Here is a 19,094-nt window from a genome sequence, read left to right as displayed (position 1 = left end):
ATATATATATATACATATATTATATATTATAAATTATTTATTTCCTTATCATCTTGTTATATTTATTCATTTGTTCGTTCATTTAATTATCGTCAAAATATCGTCGTTGTTTTTTATTCATACATAATTTGTTATCGCACGCCAGATTATATTTATTCTTATCTCGAAGTGGAAACAGGTTCGTTTCATATATCAAATTGCCGAATTTACGAACGAATAACTTCCGATTTAAGCCTGTAGGCGAAAAACCACCGTAATTTTTACAACAAATCATTACATCACGTTTGTTTAAAAAAAAAGAAAGAAGAAAAATTATTTTCTTTCCTTGTCAATTCCGACAAGGATCTTCCTGAAAAACGTACGATAATCGCGATGCGAAATCGAATTGCCAATATTTGTCGATTGTTTTGTTACGGTGAAATTGTACGGTGTAAAAATAGACCTAACAAAAAAAAAAAAAAAAAATAAATTGAAAAAAAAAAACAACACGACTTCGAAGAACAGAAAAATTGTAACAGGAAATGATGAATGAGACAAAAAAATATATAAGAAAACAGCATCCTCGATATGTAGTTCAGAAAATTGAATTGAGAAACTATTACAATTTACAATTATTATACGATGAATTCATTTACGAAGACAGGATAATTGATCCTGGATTGAACATTGATTATTATATCTACATAGATATATGTATATTACAATAACTTAAAAAAAAATTCATCCATCGCGAATCCCGCAAGACAAAGTGATCGCGTAGAATCGGTATTATTTAATTAATGTATAAACTTCGTATCGCTGCTGAAGGTTGTGTAGAAAAATTGTTATCATATATTTAGTTACAACATTGTTTACTCAATTTTTGTACACAGCTTTCTGAAAAATTTGAAAAAAAAAAAACGTAGCGAAGAGAATAAAAATGTGAACATTTACGGAAAAAAAGCATAAAGATTACGGAAAAGGTATAAATTCCCTGAGCCACATATTGATAAACGAATTATTCGTACACGTACGAGAAATTAAACTATACACGTATCATATATTACTTGTGTATGATTGAATGAGCAGAAAAAAAAGACAAAAATGTATCAAAGTTCCGCAAGATGGTCCAATGAAAAAAATAAAAAACGTATGAAGAGAATCTAAGATTCGTAAATAGACACACATTTTCCAATTTTCACTACACATATTTATATATGTGTATATATATATATACATGTATATACACATATATATATATACAAAACTTTGACTCGTTTTATTTTATGTACAATAGAGTTCGGTATAAGAATCCGATAATTACTCTTATCATTGCTAATTAATTTCATTCTTCACCACTTTACACGTTACGAATTCTGTATTATAATTATTGTTATTATATCTATATATATATATACGTGTATATACATATATAGATACATATATAATATATTATATGAATGATTTGTTAAAGGTTGAAAACGGTTTGATTATATCCTAGATCGACGGAGATACAGTTTTATATATTAGAATACACGTACGCGTTGAAAAACGAGAAAAAAAAAGGAAGAGAATGGAAAAACGTACAGAGTACAAGTTACAAATTTTGTTCAATTTATTTATTTTTTTTTTCACCGCGTTATCGAAGGATGCGTAGATTAAAAAGAGAAACAAAAAAAGGAATAAAAAAAAAAAAAAAACACGAGGCAGAGAATATTATTAGTAAAAAAGTTGTGTAGATACTCTAGATGTGTAACTAGTTGAGAAGGGAGAAGAGAGAAAAGAAAAAAAGCGAGAGAGAGAGAGAGAGAGAGAGAAAGAGAGAGAGAGAGAGAGAGAGAGAGAGAGAGAGAGAGAGAGAGAGACATCCACAAAAAAGAACAACCAAAAATCGGAATAAACGACAATTCGAATCAACATATTATATTACAACTGTATAATTATAAATTATATAAATAATATATAGTATATTATAGTTGGAAATGAATTTAATCAACCTTATTCTGTACGCAACATATAATACTATACATACCTATGCATATATAAATGTATGTATATATGTAATATATATACATACATATACGTATATAACTCACGTGATAACTGAATAAAATCTTTATTTTTGGCCCGTATCGTTTTTTTTCATACCCATGCACACAACTTCTTCGATTGAAAAATATTTAAAAACAAAAGAAAAAAAAAAAACATCCAAATTTACTCAACTATGATTTCTCGAAATTTATATTCTACGAATCATTTGTCATTTATCGTATTTACTCTCAAGTTCTGCCCGATATAATAATCACAATAATAATATCAATAATTACATAATAAGGTTGACTAAACTATTCACTAGCGGGGTTTATTAATTATTGTAGGTGAGTTAACAGCTTGTGGCAAACGCGTTATGAACTCTTTTCGGTTTCTTCTTAATCAAGAGATAATCATTATCCGCGCATACATATATATATATTTATACATACTTATGTATATATGTATAAAGTTAACGCGAAACGAAGAAAAAGTAAAAATATATGGGAAATGAAAAGCATGATAAATTATCTCTTCTTTTTGCAATGAATGGAAGAGTTAGAGTTGTTAAACGATGAAAATGATAAGATTCATTTGTTATGTATTACATGTTGTATTCATTGTACGCTACATATTTAAAATCATATTTATTATTAAGTTGATTCAAATGATTTGTGCAGATATATTGCAAAATGAATGTTATAATACAGTATAATAATCTAATAGAACATTGTAACAGCAAAATACGGGCGAGAAAGAAGAAAGAGTTTCGTTTTGTCAAGGCCCTTCAAAATCTAATTGACTATAGTAAAAATGATGTATTTAAGATACTAAAAAGAAAAAAAAGAAACAAATTTCATACCAAAACCCTTTCAGTAATTTTTCACGGAATTAGACGATTCAAACTAAAAACAGAATCATCATTTTTTACTACCGTAATCGCTGGGTCGGTGAAAATTTTTCGCAAGTTCCGAAGTATTATTATACATATATATTATTAACTTTTTATACGTGATATACATTATATTATCAACGATTTTCGATATTTTCCTTGCGTGAAATATTGCGAAAATTTGTTGTTGCTCTTTTTCACTTCAACTCAAGATTTTTACAGGTAGGTAAATTGTGTAATATTGTATTGACGCGCATTAATCACTTTTTCTTTTCAAAAGTTTTCTTCAATTGTTTGACCTCCGAGTGAAAAAATTGACGAAGTTTTAGAAAAATGATAAACTTAAAACTTAATAAAAGAGAAAGAAGAAAACATAGTAGAGCCAGTAATTAGTAACTGGGGAATTTATTCTCACCCTGTTATGAACATTATCAGAGTATAATTTATCACTTCACATCCTCGCCTTCGCTCGATAAAGTATAGGTATACTTAACATCGTGCGAGTTTATAATAGTCTGTAGGTAAATGTGAGTAATGGGTACGCGACGATAAAATTATCGTTATTACTGTGTAATTTAGGAGCAAAGTTTGCCTTGGATGAATCAACAAAAGTGTATAAAAAGAAAAATTTATGTACATGTGATAGAAAAAAGAAGAAATTGTATTTTGAATTGAAATTATTTTTCAATTATTCCGCGTCCGCGCTGTTATTAAAATTTTTTTATTTTTTTTTAAATCCGTTGCATAAAATACGTGTCAAAGCGGGAATAGATCGCGACTCGTTGAACTCTCACCGCACTCGTGAATTTTGGGTTGTATCCGATAATTGATGCGAAAATTCAGATCATCCTCGAGACGGAGAAAATTTTATCCCGCAAGTTCCAAAGCTTCGGGTAACACGCGCAACATTTGTTGACACGGAGGCAAATCGGAGCGATTTCGGTTACTCGGGGCCAACAAACAGCTTCAAGGTTTAGCAAAGTTTGGATTGCTTACGGTTGAGCGGCTTGGCGAAACTGGTAACTCCCAAACACGCCGCGAATCACCGGAAATGCAATTTCCTACCACGCCTGAGTATCTCGAAATGTGATGTATCCGTAAACCATTTTAGATCAATAGAATTAAGCTCGTTTTGACCCGAAGGTTTAATCAATTTCAAAGGATTTTAAACGATTTCAAAAGATTTCGGATGATTTCAGAAGATTACAAGAGACTTTATGAGATGTCAAAGGAAAATTTCAGAGATTTAAAAAGATTTCTAGAGATTTCAGAAGACTTCATGGGATTTCAAAGGATATTTTCAAAAGAAAATTTCAAAGAGTCTAAGGAATTTGAAAAGATATCAAGATATTCGGAAAACTCTACACCGGATTTACGATTAACCCCTTGTTTATACCAAACCGATAACAGCGAGGAAGAATTTTCATTCGCGATTCATCGAAATCGAATTGCGCAAAATTTTCAAGCCCATTTCCATTCCTCCAGCAGTTCAAAGAGTTAAGAATCCGAGCCGAGTTAATTGTTTAACTATCTAAAAGTCAATTCGAGCTTAAAATCGGGCAATTTGAACCCGAGTTCAAAGCTCGAGAGTTCAGAGGGTGAAAAATTAATTAGCCGTTGTAAAGTTCGTCGAGTTGAGGGTGAATGTATTGTAAACACGGTCGGAAAGCTCGTTCATTAACGTATAACAACATTGGAAATGAGTGAAATTAGTGAAATCAGTGCAGATTTCAGTTTTATATCACTTCGAGGCGAAACACACTCGACGAGAAACGAATCGTCGAATAAGAAACGCAATTAGCGAGGTCAAGGGTCCGGAGTTCGATCCGAACAACGTCGACATCCTTCTTTCTAGCCACCTTTGCTTCTTTTTCGTCCCATCCCTCGGTTTCAAAATTCACCCACACTCTGCCAGCTACAGTCAACCGGCCAGGGTGTAAGAAAAAAGGGAGAAGATAAGCGCGGACGGGATAATCGAGATTCATCGCCCAGCAAAAACACCCGGAGTTTACTCTAGAAAATCCACTTACGCAACTACTCGGCTCAAACTCCGCACGCCTTGTTCGTACAACGCGATTTTTCCACTCACTCGGGCCGAGTCAACAGCGACTGTAAAAATCTGGTTCTCGCTTGATTTAAACTCACTAAAGTCAGCAACGCTAATTAAGCAATGAACATTTGTTTATATTTCTTTGACAATCTGAAGGTTCGTAAATGACAGTATTGTCTGAAACTGCAACTTCAATCTTCCTTCGATTATCATTTTGGATGTACTAACAATTCGTACTGAGTAAAAAACCGTTATTTCGCGATTTTCGAACAGTTGATGAAATTCAGTAAGCCGTAATAAAAGAAAACATACTCACATTTTGCAATCTTGTTGCATTGAAAATTATTCTAAAAGTAAGAAAATAGTGGTTATATTATCCCGATATCGTGTTACGATAACGTTACGAACTTCAACCTGGTCTTCGACTTGCCTACCACGTGCTTCAAAGTAAAAACCAAACCACACGTTCTACGAACGTACATTCGACCTTCCGTGTAGACGCAAAGAAAAGCGGACCACAGTAGTTGGCTACAAAATTTCGTCAAAATATTACTCACCAGAAATCACAGGATCCTCGATGGCAGGAATGCAGATCACTGGCGTGAAGTTAGATGACACTCGGAATGAATTCACTCGCTGCAAAGAACGGGGCAAATCACTGCAGAGCACACGTCGCGTACACTCGAGAAACAAAACACGTTGACCGGAAGCTGCAGGCCGGGGTAAACAACGTCGAACGCGTCACGTGACTCGGATCGCGTCGTTTGTTTTCGAAGCGTTCGACCGTCGGGGGGAGGGGGGGAGAGCCGGTTGCGATTGTTTGACAAGATGGCGGTCGCGAGTCGAAAAGAAGGGGGGAGGAAAGAGATTCGACGGCGTTGAAGCAACTGTGTGTACGGATCGGCGTTTGCCGGTCGAAACTTCGCTCTACGCTGGAAACAAACATCTCTTCGTAACCACAGATTCCACTGCAGGAAGATTCGCTGCATCAGAAGAGCGTCGCTGCGTTCGTGGACCAACGACTGATGGAAATTGATAGAAACTGCTGATTTCAGGTAACCGATAATCGTTTTCGCAAATTCTAACGACGTCAGCTATCCGCGTGTTGTAAACACTGAGTGATCGTAGCTCTTGGTAATCTCCTGAATGTGTACGGTACAATTACAGCTTCGATTCGAAACAGACACGTCATCTTTCGGTCGAAATTCGAATCCAATTACGACGCGTTTGCGAGTAAATCTACAGCTCACTTCACATCGAGACGTCGAACGTTCTGGAGCGTGTAGTGAGACGTAATTAGAGATCGACTCGTAGCAGTTTTATCACCAGATTATCGCGCGTTTAGCCTAGTCAGAAAAAAATGTTATATTCATTTGCTTCAACTCGACTTTCCTTTCGAAATCGTCGAGTGTGAATCGGCGGTACGGAACGATAAGTGAAGGGGATTAAACTTGGCGAATTGTTGGCGGAAATAAACGGGACTAATTAGCGGGTACTAACAACAACATCGGAATTATCGCTTTGTGACGCAGTTATACGTATACGTAGATCCATTAACCGGGAAGCAAGGCTGTCAAAAGTCCCGAAGGAGGCTGAGAATGGATTTCGCGGTGAGCCCGGGGCTTGAGCCAGGATTCGAAGGGTTTCAACCCCGGAATGAGGGGGTTGGCCTGCGGACGTCGAGGGTAGGTGGGCATTATTATAGTTTTCTCTTGAGCAGCGGGGTTGCGAGGGGGGGGGGGGGGGAGGGAAGGACCTTTGATAACTTTGTTAATTAGCCGGCTTTTGCTTCAGACGCTCGACACGCCGCGTCCTTTTCTCGAGGACCGGCCCCCGAGCAAACCTATAAATTCTTTTTCATCCCCATCCGGACAACCCGCTCTTGCACGTGTACGTAGGCACCGTGAAAAAGGACCGGCCTCCGTGGAATCTTTAATTTTACACCCGTGATTGATCGCTTTTCTTTTCGAAATTCGAACCCCCGCGTCGTTCCGGAGGCTTTGAAAAAGTTTTGCGATTAAGAGAGAGAGAAAAAAAAAGCCGGTCGAATTTAAGAAAACAAGTATTGGAAATAAAATAAAAGAAATAAAAATGAAACGGGGAAAATTAATTACCCTAACGTTCTCCGATTTTGAATTTTTTTTTTTTATTTTCTTGCCCTCTTTCCGTCTTTCTTTGAAAGTGGAAAAGTTTTTCACGGATTATTTCGAGGACATTGATCATGTATCGACGATCGAGGCAATTTTCATACAGGTATTTTATTATTTTTTTTTTTTATCATATCGTTATCCTTGAACAAGAAGAAAGCATCGTCGTTTTCTTCGCTTTGTTACGTTTGAGGGAAGAATCATTAATTCTAATGAAAAAACTAAGATATAAATTTTTTTCTTTCAGCTTCTTCGAGTTTGTTTACTTTTTCCTGTACCTACGCAGTCTTCGCTTCGGTGCCTTTGGCGTAACAACAGCAGCTGGTCGGGGAAAATCGCGCGAGCTTCGTTGTACAACTTCCTTAGTCGGAGTATCTAGCCGGTGAGTGACTAACCAGATTATTGCCTATCGAATGACCTTACGTCATCGCGTGTCTAAACCTCGTCAATGGTGTCTGAGATATATGGTAAATCGTTGTCACGGCCAACCTGCAGCAGAGCCGATTATTCGCAACCATGTGCAGTCCAGCAGCTTCGGAAAAGCTCTGAGCTGAGCTTTTTCTTCGATTAATCATGAATCTGAAGAAACTGCCGTTCCGAGCAACAACATTATGCTATATAATCACTAATCACGCCGAAATTTTCTCGCTGACAACACCGTTCAACACGCATTTTGAGTCTGGGTTATGGGCGACAAATTTTAATTTTTTATACACAACCAATAAATGGAAAACTAGTTTTATTAGATAAAGTTTGTTTTTGTCGAAAGCGGATCGATATTCCGGATTTTAAGAAAAAATATTTATTTTCTCAAACATTTATCGTAAATGACAAATAAACAAACTTCAGTTTTACATTTAAATCACTTTTATTCAAAAATAATAATCAATAATAAACTAAAAATATAAAAGAATTGTTAAACAAAGTTTAAAAATTAATATTTTTCGTACTTCTTGTATCTTTGTACAAACTTTCTCGTATGAAACTCCAAACCTAATCTCCCACCGTGTGACAAAGTCCATCGCATCTTGGTTAAAACGTTTTCTTTTTTCTTCCGAATCAGCACTCACGTTAGCTATGAACCAAAAAACTTCACGACTTATTTATCAGCGTCAAAAAAGACAAAAACAAACTTTACAAGTAACAAATAAACAAATAAAGCTTTTGGCTATTACTCCACATATAGAATCAAAATTTATCTATCTCAATTTGTCGACCTGTGTAATCTCGATCGATCAAATTTACGGAAGAATGAAAAAATGAACGCTGTTACGGCGTGAGAGCTTTACGTTTCCGGATCATGATGCATCTACAGCGTAGGTACCCACTTTCTCTGTAATCCGTTTACACCCCTCACACTGCGCCTTCGTAACTTGTTTCAATTCGCGGGGTCAACCCGAAATCCGGTATTCGGAGGGGTTCTAATTTCCTCCCGCTCCCCCCCCCCCCAACACCATCCTGTATTCGTCGCGACGCGGCAGCTGGGGCTCGGGATTCTCGTTATCCGAATATGGAAGAGGGTGGGGGTGTAGCTTTGGCTCTCCGATATAGGACTCGCAAGGGGTTCGTGTTACCGATAACGATATCTGACCGAGGGTAATTCTAAACTGCCCACGGGACGCCGGGAATTGGGTGATTTTTTGACGACGGCCAACTTTATCTTCGTTTACATTATATATATCGCTCTTTCCGTTCCCCCCTTTTTCTTTTATATGCATATATATATGTCTGTGTGTGTATATATTTTTTTTTAACCCTCTTTCAAATTACCGCGGTGTGCGCTTATATATCACACTTGTTTCTTAGTTATCAGGTAATGCGGTAGATTATTTTGAACCCAAAATTCACGCACCTGTACATTAATTATACACGTCCTTAAAAATAGGGTCTCGCAATTAATTGAAAAGTTTGAACGTTTCGTGAGAAAAAATTCTCCTATGTAATACAGTTAGTTTATTATGTCTACATCTCTATTTCGTTTCATCGTCAAGTTTTAAAATTTCATTTTATGCAGATCCTTTGAAATTTTTGCGAAAGATTAATAGATTTGAAGTGAATGAATTTCGTGTTACGGGTGTAACGTGAATTTCGTTGAATTTGACCAATTTTTAGTGCTCCATATAACAACTGACAAAATGTTATGCAAGTTATGGAGTACGTGAGGAAAAACAAAATTGTTTTTATATCACTTTCATCTGGTGCATACGGGCTGGGGGTCAGAATCCGGAATGACCATAAAATCGACTGGTCGAAGACCCGAAATTTTCGAGATGCGAATTTAAAAATTACAAATAATCAGTGTAACATATTCGGGATTTTCGATAAATCACCTAGTAGAATAACTGTTTTCCCGAAAGTTCATTTAACCAAAACCTCTTTTATCTGAAAAAATATTTTCAGTACAGTCTGTCTTTCCCGAATGAATATAGCACAGAATGTGAAGATGTAGAAAAATGAAAGTTCCGAAATTAAACATTGAGATCGGCTGATACTTCGGACAGCCAAGAAACCAAAAAAATTATTCGTCAAGAATCAAAGTTCAGAAGGAGCAAAATTTCGATTCCCAAAATACGGAAGGATCGGAATCCCTGTTGCAACCTTTCGGTATTTTGTCCATTCTGTCCTTAGTGGGTTTCGGGATTTCGACCCTTCGAGTCTTTGGTCAGTCGCCATTGATGAATTCGGATTCATAAATTATCGAAAAAGGCACGTATCTGACATTTGAAAAGTCAACTCTTAGACTGTTCGATTTTTTCGCAATTCAACATTGTGCCCTTCGTAATCTTACCCATTCTCAAAAAAATAATTTCGGTATAAATTTATTTGTACAGTTTTGCGTTCTCTACATTTCTTTCTCTACAAGACAACGTTTCGTACTTACGGTCTTCTCTCGTAATTTGTCTTTCGGGATTTCGTCCCGTCGCCTTTTTGGTCTTTCCCATTTTTATATCCCACCCCCCGTTAATCATGCAGGTGGGTAATAGGTGCGACCCTTGAGAGGCGGGTCGAATCCGGGTTTGCCAAAGCGGGTGATAACGATTAATTTACTTGAGCCGTGACACGGTCGCCTGCACGCGTTTACCAGTGACGTATGCATGTACTCTATGTACACACATACCCCTGCTGTAATACCTACCCTCGACCTACTCCACCCCCTACTTTGCTAAGTTATTTAAGGCTTAAAACCTCCCCCTCGCGTCGCCTTGTTTTACTACTTGGGACAACGATCCGCACGATCAGAGACGACATTTGTTTGAAGCCTTTTCAGGCACCGACGTCACACTCAATCAGCCTCGAATGTAACACGTACACGGCTTTCAGGGGTGGACACGGTTACGTGACGAGATACCGCTCACCCTTCCACCACCCCCTCTCGATATTGTTCTACAATCCGTGATGTGTGACACGTTGCTGCATCTGCAGGATAAATTGCGCAAACAAATTTATCTTTTTATCTCTTGTATGCATGTTTTATTGGCATTATATATCATACGTTCGACACGCTAGGCAAACCGGATATTATCTCTTATTATCACCTTTTTCTCGATTATCAGTTATACTGTTTTATCGTGATATTATAAAGTAAACATCGAGAGAACGTCTATGTTTACGTTTCGATTATCACGGGATTATGTGATAATAATCTATCCCCACGGGTGATTCGGTTCTTTGAGCATCGACCTTAGGCATATAAGGTCGTTTCTGAGTATAGATCCCGATACCGACACCTTACCGACATTTTCACCCGCTTCACAGCTCAGACGCAAACAATTCTGGGTATCGATCAGAGTGAGGATAACCCTCACCCGAAAAAAAGGGTTTGTATCTGAGGTGTGAAACTGCCAAAAATGTCGGTAATGTGTCGGTAAGGGGATCTGTATTCAGGAACTGCCTTATGTGCCGATATATTATCGACGGAGAAAAGAAAGCGACCTCTTATAATATTGACGAAAAAAATCCCTTCTCTTTACTCACCCCTTATTGAAAATTCAAGAATCTTGCGTTATGATTTGGTTCCCCTTTTAAGTCCGATTTCTGTGTTTTACGTAACGTGCAGCGATGAAAACGGGACAACACGAATAGGGTACGTGTTACGTATACGATTTTGTGCGAAAAAACAAAATGAAACAAAAAAATAAGGAGTGCGATAAGAGCACGACTCGACTCCATATAATTCTGGTTAATGCTTATACTCCATAAATAACTCCTCGTGCCAGATTAAAAGTTTGGCGTGAAGGAATACAAGAGCCAGGGCCCGTTTTCTTCTCGCAATTTTAATTAACGTTCTTTCTTCTTGACTGTACCACGTATACCTCACTCACTCTTTTTCTCGCTCTCTCTCGCTCTCCGTATTTCTATATTTTTTTCTTTCTCTCTCTCTTTGCAGGGGATATTTCGAGGGCTCAACAACTCGTTACAAAGACGAAAACTGTATAACGAGCTCGTATATATCGATTAGGAGAACGGACGTCGAGCAAAAGAGAAGAAAAAAGGTGAGGGAAGAAACAAGAGGTAAATAGAAACTTTGAACGATAAAAGTAACTAAACTACTCCAGCTACTGCGATCATAGTAGCTCGGAAAATAAATTGGCTAGGTATATTTATACGTATACACTGCGATTCGAAACAACTTTCCTCAAATGCTTTCTATTTATATACTCACTCATTCCCAAGCAGTTTGAGGTGTCTTGAGACGTCCCTTTATACATGCTCCAGTCTCATTCAAAACTCTACTTTTTCTCCGTATTTCGTGAAATATGTTCATGTTCGAAACTAAACCAGTGCAACTAATTGTTTAATTGCTGGTCCACGGTTAGTATGATTAATTGGTAAGGTAAACCGTTCAAGATGAGACACGAATCAACGGTTATTGTTGAGTAACAGTGACGTCAGGGAGACCATTACTGATACCGAAGATATGGCCAGTCGACTAACTACCCGTTTCTGACGTCACCCCAGAAGGAAGAATGAGGATAAAGGTTGTCTTCAACACCTGCAGAGGCAACTCCGAGGAGAATTCAACAATGGTGCTTTGATATTGTTGACGAGTTTACGACGTTTTTATAACCGTTATAAAACGCACTCTGCACGTTCGTCGAAGTGGTCGTAAAGAGGTTCGTTGCCTGTTAACCGTGTTTTGGTGATGCGCCTGGAAAGTTCTCGGGTGGACAGAGTCCTGAAGCTGGGTCATCGAGCATGGACGAGAGGAACGCGAAGAAGAAGGGCAAAAAGACAATACCGGTAGGGAAATTCGACACGATCGCCATCAACGATCACTTTGACGATCGTCAGAGTGCTTTTTTACTGGTGGTACATCAGCGTCGTTGGCTTGTATACACGATTGTTGTTGATGTCTCTTGTTGATCGCTTCGCAATCGATCATTGACTCGTCATTTTCTATGTTTTTGATGAGGGATTTTCGATTTGGTGACTGATTGATCGATTGGCTTTGCCTCATAATCGATGATTCGGTTTCGCTATATAACTGACAAATTTTGGAATGTATATGTTTGTTTTTTTTTCAGCTTTTGGCATTGTCCATTCATTCATTGTGTATATTTTCCTAAAATTTGATAATTGTATAATTCTTAAAACATTGATTAAAACATTTTACATCATTTCAGCAAACTTGGTGCATTTCAGAGAAGGTGTGAAGACGGTAATATCATTGGAACACGTTGATTTATTCATCTTCGGAATTTACCAAACCCGCAGTAATTTGTGAAATAGCATCTGATAGTGTGAAAAATCTGAATCCATTGGATCTTCTGCTGATTGTTTTTTTGAAGCGAGAGGGAAAGAGAGTGAGTGAGTGAAAAGGGTGAAAAGTAATTTCCCAGAGTAAAAATGGAGCGGACACGAGAAGCTACCGGTTTGTATAATGGATTAATCCTCCAGGGCAGGCGGCAGTGAGCCATCCGTTATAAGGCGATCGAGGGTGATTATAAACAGCTCAATTACCGTTTGTTTACGGTTAACTGGAAGCGGACGGCGGGAGCCTTCAGAGCCGAAGACGAGTAGCAGACCGAATCGTTCCAGTCCCAGCGGCGGAGTCTAACCAGGTCTAGGCGGCAGCCCGGAGAGGCAGGGAAGACTCGGCGGTCGTCTCATTGTCAGGGGATGAGGGCGATGAGGGGGAGGAGGAGGAGAGGGAAACCTGCGCCCCGAACGCAGCGGCATCGCTCTCCCGCTCTCGGTTCTCCCGCACCATCGAAAGCGGCTGCGTCGCCAGCCGAGGGGGTTCGGGGGTTGGTCGGAGGGGTGGCTCGAGTTCGCGGGCGTCGCGACGCCGCGCTCCAAGGAACGGTCCCTCAGTCCGCGTGTCCTTTCCTCCGCGATACGGGCTCACCCGAACCTCCGGGTAAAATCTGAAAGATGGAAAAAAGAAACAACAATTCAATTAGAAGATAGAATATGGTAGTTTCAGACATCATTTTTAGATACGTAGCAAAACTCGCATATAATATATATATATATGTATATCACACAATTTCAAATAATAATACTGCTGCAGGAATATTATAGTGACTATAATCAGGTACAAACGACAATCTACAGATAAACAAGAATAGAAAAAACTGAAATAAAAAATAGGGGTGAATCTTTTCCCGTAATTTTCCCTGTATTCGTTTTTTTTTCTCACAATTCATTCGCATATTATACACAATACGCATGTTAATAACTTCGAACCCCTGTATGTAGTAAATTTTTCAAACTTGGTTACAGTATAGCCGCTTTTTTTGTTTTTGATTGACTCGAACGATCGTGTGTATGTGCGGTTGCGGCAAGGGGGCGGCGGGGGCGGCGTGTGTAAAATCCAGTGTCCGGGGTTGGCGGAGGCCGCGGGTGGATTGAAAAGAACGAAAGTTTGGCGCCAGTTTGGTCAGCCCCCGCAAATGTGGCTCTGTGTACGTTGAACAGGGGGTACACGGGCGGCCGTGCAGCTGCCCGTGGTGGGGGTGGAAGGGGCCGCAGGGGGGAGGCGAGCGTCAGGCTGCCGCTGAGTCCCCGGACGCTGTGCGCTCCCGGCGCCGCGGCGGGGCCCCATGCCCAGGCCCATCAGGCCCTCACCGGGCCACCGGCGGTGGGGGGCGACGACGGGCCCGGACCCGAGGAGGCGATGGTCCACGTCGAGCGGCCCGCTCAGCCTGGCACGTGGGTCTGCTGCGTTCCCTGCTACTGGCTGCGCCGCAGCAAGGCCGTCCACAAGGCCCTGCTCACCCTCGCCATGCTGCTCGTCACAAGCCTGCTCGTCACCAGCCCCGTGCTCTTCCTCATCACGACTTTGCCCGAGGCGGAACAACCCAGGGAATGCAGCCCGCAGGTGAGGGAGGAATTGGATTTCTTTTCTGTCTTTTTTTTTTTTTTTTTTTTTTTTTATCATTCCCGTTTTGTTCATGCCCAATTACGGGGAGGGAGGGAGGAATTTGATCATCTCGTCGTTGACGTGAATCAAAATACCTGTAAATATCTATAAATGCAGGGTGTTTTTTTTTTTTTTTTTTTTTTTTGTATCGGTATTCGAAAGTTGAAATTCATCCTTGACGTTACGATAAATTGATTGCTTTTCAATGAGACAAAGAGAAAAATATATGACAATTTCAATTTAATGCGGGTGTAATAAAGTTTTTAAACTAATTGGAACACTCGCTGATTAGGCCGATGAAAATTTGATGAAAGAACTGCCTTTTTTTTGGGTCATGAAGAACCTGGAAATGTTATTGAATACATTTTGCAATCCGTTTTGTTTGTTCGTTACTTAATGGTGATTTAATTGAATGAAACATCTTGTGTTTTGTTTTTTTTTTTTTTATTCTCAATTCTCGAAACGTATTTGACTTTGAACCTCGAGTCAATTTTATTTTTTTTTGCGTTTCTTGTTGCATTCAGAAACTGAAATATATACCGTTGAGCGTAACGAGCAATCGGAGAGAAAAGAAATGTCAGTCTAATGACTATGGTCATGTTTCTTTTTAAGTACCATACTTTGGTAATATTTCTCTTTCTTTATGTTTTTTTTTTCTTTTTCCTTGGCGATGGTATAAATTTATTGACTCGACTTTGCTGACAAAATCGATTGTCGCTGATTTCTTAGATTTTGAAAATCAATAGAATTAGGAAAAAATATGTTGATATTGAAATGAATTTTTTTTTTTTTTTTTTTTGACCAAACTATGCAATGTAACAGTTTTTTTCTGGCTGAAGTATAAAAAACTCGGAATGTAAAATTCTGACGTTAGTTGATTTTTGTGTTTCGACTAATCTTTTCACAGATATTTGACTTGGTAGACCGTAAACCTCTATGAATATATGAGACAAAGAAAAACGCAATGTTTTTTATCCATCCGCACAACTCTTCTACTCTTTTCACCCTCGCTTTTATTCTCCTCTCTCTCTTTTTTCACCTCTGTAACAAAACGTTTCGAACAAACCACGCCGAGTGGGATGATTGAAAAATATTTTATTCATCGGGCGGAAACGAGTGAAGACGATTATGGGATCGGCGTTTGATATCCGCGCGGATGAACATAATCGTAACTATATAATCGGAAAAGTTGTCGAATCGAATTATTTGATGTCGGGTATTAAGGGTGGATCTAACGCGCGGTCATCCGGTAAAAGAGGCGGTATAAACCGAAGTGAACAAGCCGTAAATGCAGATCCGAACACCCGCCGGTCATTTCCTCACCGTTTATCGTACACACAACATACACAGATCGATCTACGTAGGTATTATACGACCGGTGTTAAGCTGAAAACTTGCCCGAGGAAATAACTGGCGATTTTGGTTAACGAAACAGCCCTCCTTCCCTTGCTCGTGCCGTCTGACTGTGCGCGCGAAAATTTCCCCGCCTTCGAACATAAACCAAAACATTGAAAACGGAAGTTCCGAGGGTCCGTTAAACACCCGATGCGATTCTGAGATGGATAAATTCCACACGAATTCTATCCGTCTCTCTCCACCATCCCGTTCGTACTCCTCGCCAATTTTATTTTCTCATTCTTATTTCACCCGATTTTTATTATTTTTATTCTTGCTCTCATTCTTTCCCTCGCCAATTTCATTTTTGCCAGAAGAATTGCGGGGCAGTAAAAAATTAGGGGAAGATAGTGATGAAAGAAAAGAAAAAAAAGGGAAAAGAAAAAGAAACGAATTGGCAACGTCTCTGCCAATACGTCCATAGCGTTTTTTTTTTTTTTTGCTTCTTGCTTCTCATTCGGATAATCTTGATAAAGAACATGTAAAATTATTATAACTTTTCTTTTCTTCTTTTTTTTTTTCATCTTTGCGCAATGTATTATATAACGAGGTTGAATTTATTAGCTTTGAAAACTTTATCGGACTATCATTTGGATAATTGTAAAACAACAGCGTCTGTACAAATATCTCCGTCATATCTATCTCAGTATTAAAACTATTTCGATAAAACTTTCATCTCCTCAGTAAACCGGAAATATTATGTCGAGTATCGGAAATTTTCAACGAGCGATATCGGTGTTATTGTTTAATTAATAAAAAAAAAAGAAAAAAAAACACACACGAAGCCGCATAGATCTTGTAGTTGACATTTACACTTTACGTACGATACGGGAGATTTTCAGGGCTTGGAAGAATAATGATAAAAGTAACAATAATAAGAATGGTAAACGGAAAGCTGCAAAAAAGGGATGAAAAATGAAAGCTCGTTAGGCCGGCAGCTGGCGCATGGAATCAGGAATAATTTCAAACGTTAGAAAAAAAAGAACAAAATAAAAGTAAAAAAAAAAAAAAAATTCAGGTGACAAGTTGCGGGGTGAGAAAATTCTTTGTACGTTACAATTTCGCGTTCACCGCAAGCGACGTATTGCGAATTCTTTTTTTTTCCCTCCCCTCTTTCACCCTCGTTTGCTTCTCTTCTCGCCGTTTCCTTCTTCTTTTTCTTTTTTTTTTTTTTTTCTCTTCTTTATTTTTATCCACCTAGGCGCGAGGTCTGCGAGTGGGTTGAAGCCCTATTCCGAGCTAAGGTTTCGAGGCAAATGTCAACTTTTCTTTAGGTCAGGGCTCCGCGTGTCGAGCTTTCCATTCATCGACGGAAATGTTGCGATCTGGGTGAAGTAAAACGCGAGAATGCGAGGAAAATGAGGAAAATAATCGCCCATCGGATAATCCGGAACAATGTTTTCGAATTCTGCGAATGACACAGGTCTGCAAAAAGATATAATTTCTTTTTTTCGGCTGCTCGGAGTGTTTTTGGTAAATATTGTGTTTTCGAGTTTACTGAAATCCAAAAATTACATCCATTTCCCTACGTCGCGTGCGTTATTCTTGCAAGATAAAAGGTGCTTTGCATAAAAAAACCACCGCTGTATTACAACGAACTAAAAAATATTTCATGTAAAATTGTACAAACCATTTGTTTATGAAATGTGCTCAACATTCTGTGAAACCTTTTCTTCTTCTCTTTGATACTTCTCCGTAACTTTTTGAGTATCTTTCCCAGTTTCGATTAAATATCTACAACAAACGGTTTAAAAAAAACCTGTGCAGTTTTTTCTACCGCAGATCCGTGTAAGTCGAGGTTCACTTTTTCAATTCTGGTTTAAAAACGCAACTGAATAGAAAAAAAAGCCCAAAAAAACATGGCTCGAAGCTTTTTCCGTATACCTTGTAGGTACTCAAAAAGCTCAACGATTGAAACTAGACTGGTTCTAGACTAAGGTTACGTACGATGCAAAAAACAAAACGGGGTTTGAAAAATACAAGTCTCTCTGGTTTACGTTACCTTACGTACTCTCTTGTAACAAACCATTTACACCGTAAACTAAACGCGCTATTTCATTCTGATACTTTCACTCACCCACCTCGAAAAACTTCTCATACACACAGCTTGCAAATACACTTTTACGTATTTATATACGTACGCACGTAAACTCCGCATATGTATCGTGTATGTATCTAAAGCTCCGCGTAGGCGGCTACGGTGAGCTTTTGCGGAGTGATCGATCTCCCCTGTAACGGCGAGATGACGCTCGAATTATAGTCGTTGTTGTTGTTGTTGTCGAGAGAGAGAGAGAGAGGGGGGGTGGACAAAGGGAGGGAGCTCCTGTCGCCGGTAAAATGAGAGTTGGTAAATTTAATTTGCGACTTTCTCGCGTTCAGTTTCCCTTTTATTTATTGTAATATTTGTTTGATCTTGATTCTGTTAATTTTACTCGTGTCGCAGACTCTGGTAATATACTTTTTTGAAATTCCACACAAGGACGAGGTTTGCCTGAGGGATCGGGAGGGTCAGGAGGGAGTCTGCGAGTCGAGCGCTTGCGAGGAGGCCTCCAAACGCATGCTGGCATCCGTGAAGAGGGGCGTCGATCCCTGTCGTGATTTTTACCAGTTTGCATGCGGCGGGTTTAGCAGAAATAATCGGGACAACCGCCAGACCATGGCCAGCTTCAACACCCTCCAGTCCCACGTCGACAACCAAATCAAAGGTGAGTCTTGGATATTTTTTTGCCTAGGATTTTTCACCCTACGTCTATACGAGTAACAATTTTCTTCGAGGATCGACGCTTTTCGTCAAATTTTTTAACATGTATTCATCGATTTATGGAACTGCGTTTTATTCTATACCCGTAATAGAATTCTGTAGAATATAGCAAAAAGAAAAAGAAAAATATGAAATACCGATACAACAAACTAAATCTTAGTCGTATATATATATACATATTACCGAAAGGTTTAAATATGAAAATGTAAAGAAGAGGACGTCTTGAAGATTATTTTTTTAACCCTTCTTTAAGACTACATACCGAAATTTACGAAATTTTGGTAAAAAAACGAAAAAAAAAAAAAAAATACAAAGTAAACGACCAATCGATTAATTTTCACCCATTCAATCGAGTCGCGTTCGATTATTTTTATCTCACGATCAGCGATCGTCGCAATCGGGCCCTTTTAAACGTTTTTCAACCACCCCGCGGTGTATTAATTTATTACCAGACACCGCGGTCGTCTGCAGGT

At 38.8% G+C, this 19,094-nt stretch overlaps 3 protein-coding genes across 9 annotated transcripts in view; 2 read left to right on the top strand and 1 right to left on the bottom strand.

Annotated features, from left to right (window-relative positions):
• LOC124303840 (CDAN1-interacting nuclease 1) overlaps positions 1–5,581 on the bottom strand; it is a 47,446-nt gene extending 41,865 nt beyond the window's left edge. The window contains exon 1 of the mRNA XM_046761577.1: positions 5,510–5,581. The gene's annotated coding sequence lies outside the window, so the exon portion shown is untranslated. The remainder of the gene's footprint in view (positions 1–5,509) is intronic.
• Positions 5,582–6,196: 615 nt separating this feature from the next.
• On the top strand, positions 6,197–12,857 carry LOC124302334 (uncharacterized). Of its 3 annotated transcripts, none has more exons than XM_046758437.1 (4): positions 6,197–6,637; positions 7,347–7,481; positions 11,487–11,592; positions 12,724–12,857. In XM_046758437.1, exons 1-4 carry the CDS (start codon positions 6,609–6,611, stop codon positions 12,751–12,753), a joined length of 300 nt encoding a protein of 99 aa, XP_046614393.1. In that variant the 5' UTR covers positions 6,197–6,608; the 3' UTR covers positions 12,754–12,857. The 3 variants fall into 3 exon arrangements, with proteins under 3 accessions (XP_046614393.1, XP_046614392.1, XP_046614391.1); XM_046758436.1 differs by having other exon boundaries at positions 11,487–11,611; XM_046758435.1 differs by having other exon boundaries at positions 11,487–11,611; positions 12,625–12,857.
• A 530-nt stretch (positions 12,858–13,387) lies between these two features.
• Positions 13,388–19,094, top strand: part of LOC124302333 (neprilysin-3-like) — a 50,598-nt gene continuing 44,891 nt past the window's right edge. For 3 of the 5 annotated variants that reach the window (XM_046758431.1, XM_046758429.1, XM_046758430.1), the window contains exons 1-2: positions 14,115–14,423; positions 18,340–18,565. In XM_046758431.1, the coding sequence (XP_046614387.1) occupies positions 14,220–14,423; positions 18,340–18,565 (430 nt within the window). In that variant the 5' untranslated portion in view covers positions 14,115–14,219. Of the gene's footprint in view, positions 13,638–13,825; positions 14,424–18,339; positions 18,566–19,094 lie in introns of those variants that run through there. The other 2 variants (XM_046758428.1, XM_046758427.1) reach the window with 2 other exon arrangements.

The sequence above is a fragment of the Neodiprion virginianus genome, chromosome 4, assembly GCF_021901495.1.
Source record: "Neodiprion virginianus isolate iyNeoVirg1 chromosome 4, iyNeoVirg1.1, whole genome shotgun sequence".
Taxonomy (NCBI): Eukaryota; Metazoa; Arthropoda; class Insecta; order Hymenoptera; family Diprionidae; genus Neodiprion; species Neodiprion virginianus.
The sequence above is the reverse complement of the archived record's forward strand: the minus strand, read 5'-3'. Positions and strand labels throughout refer to the sequence as shown.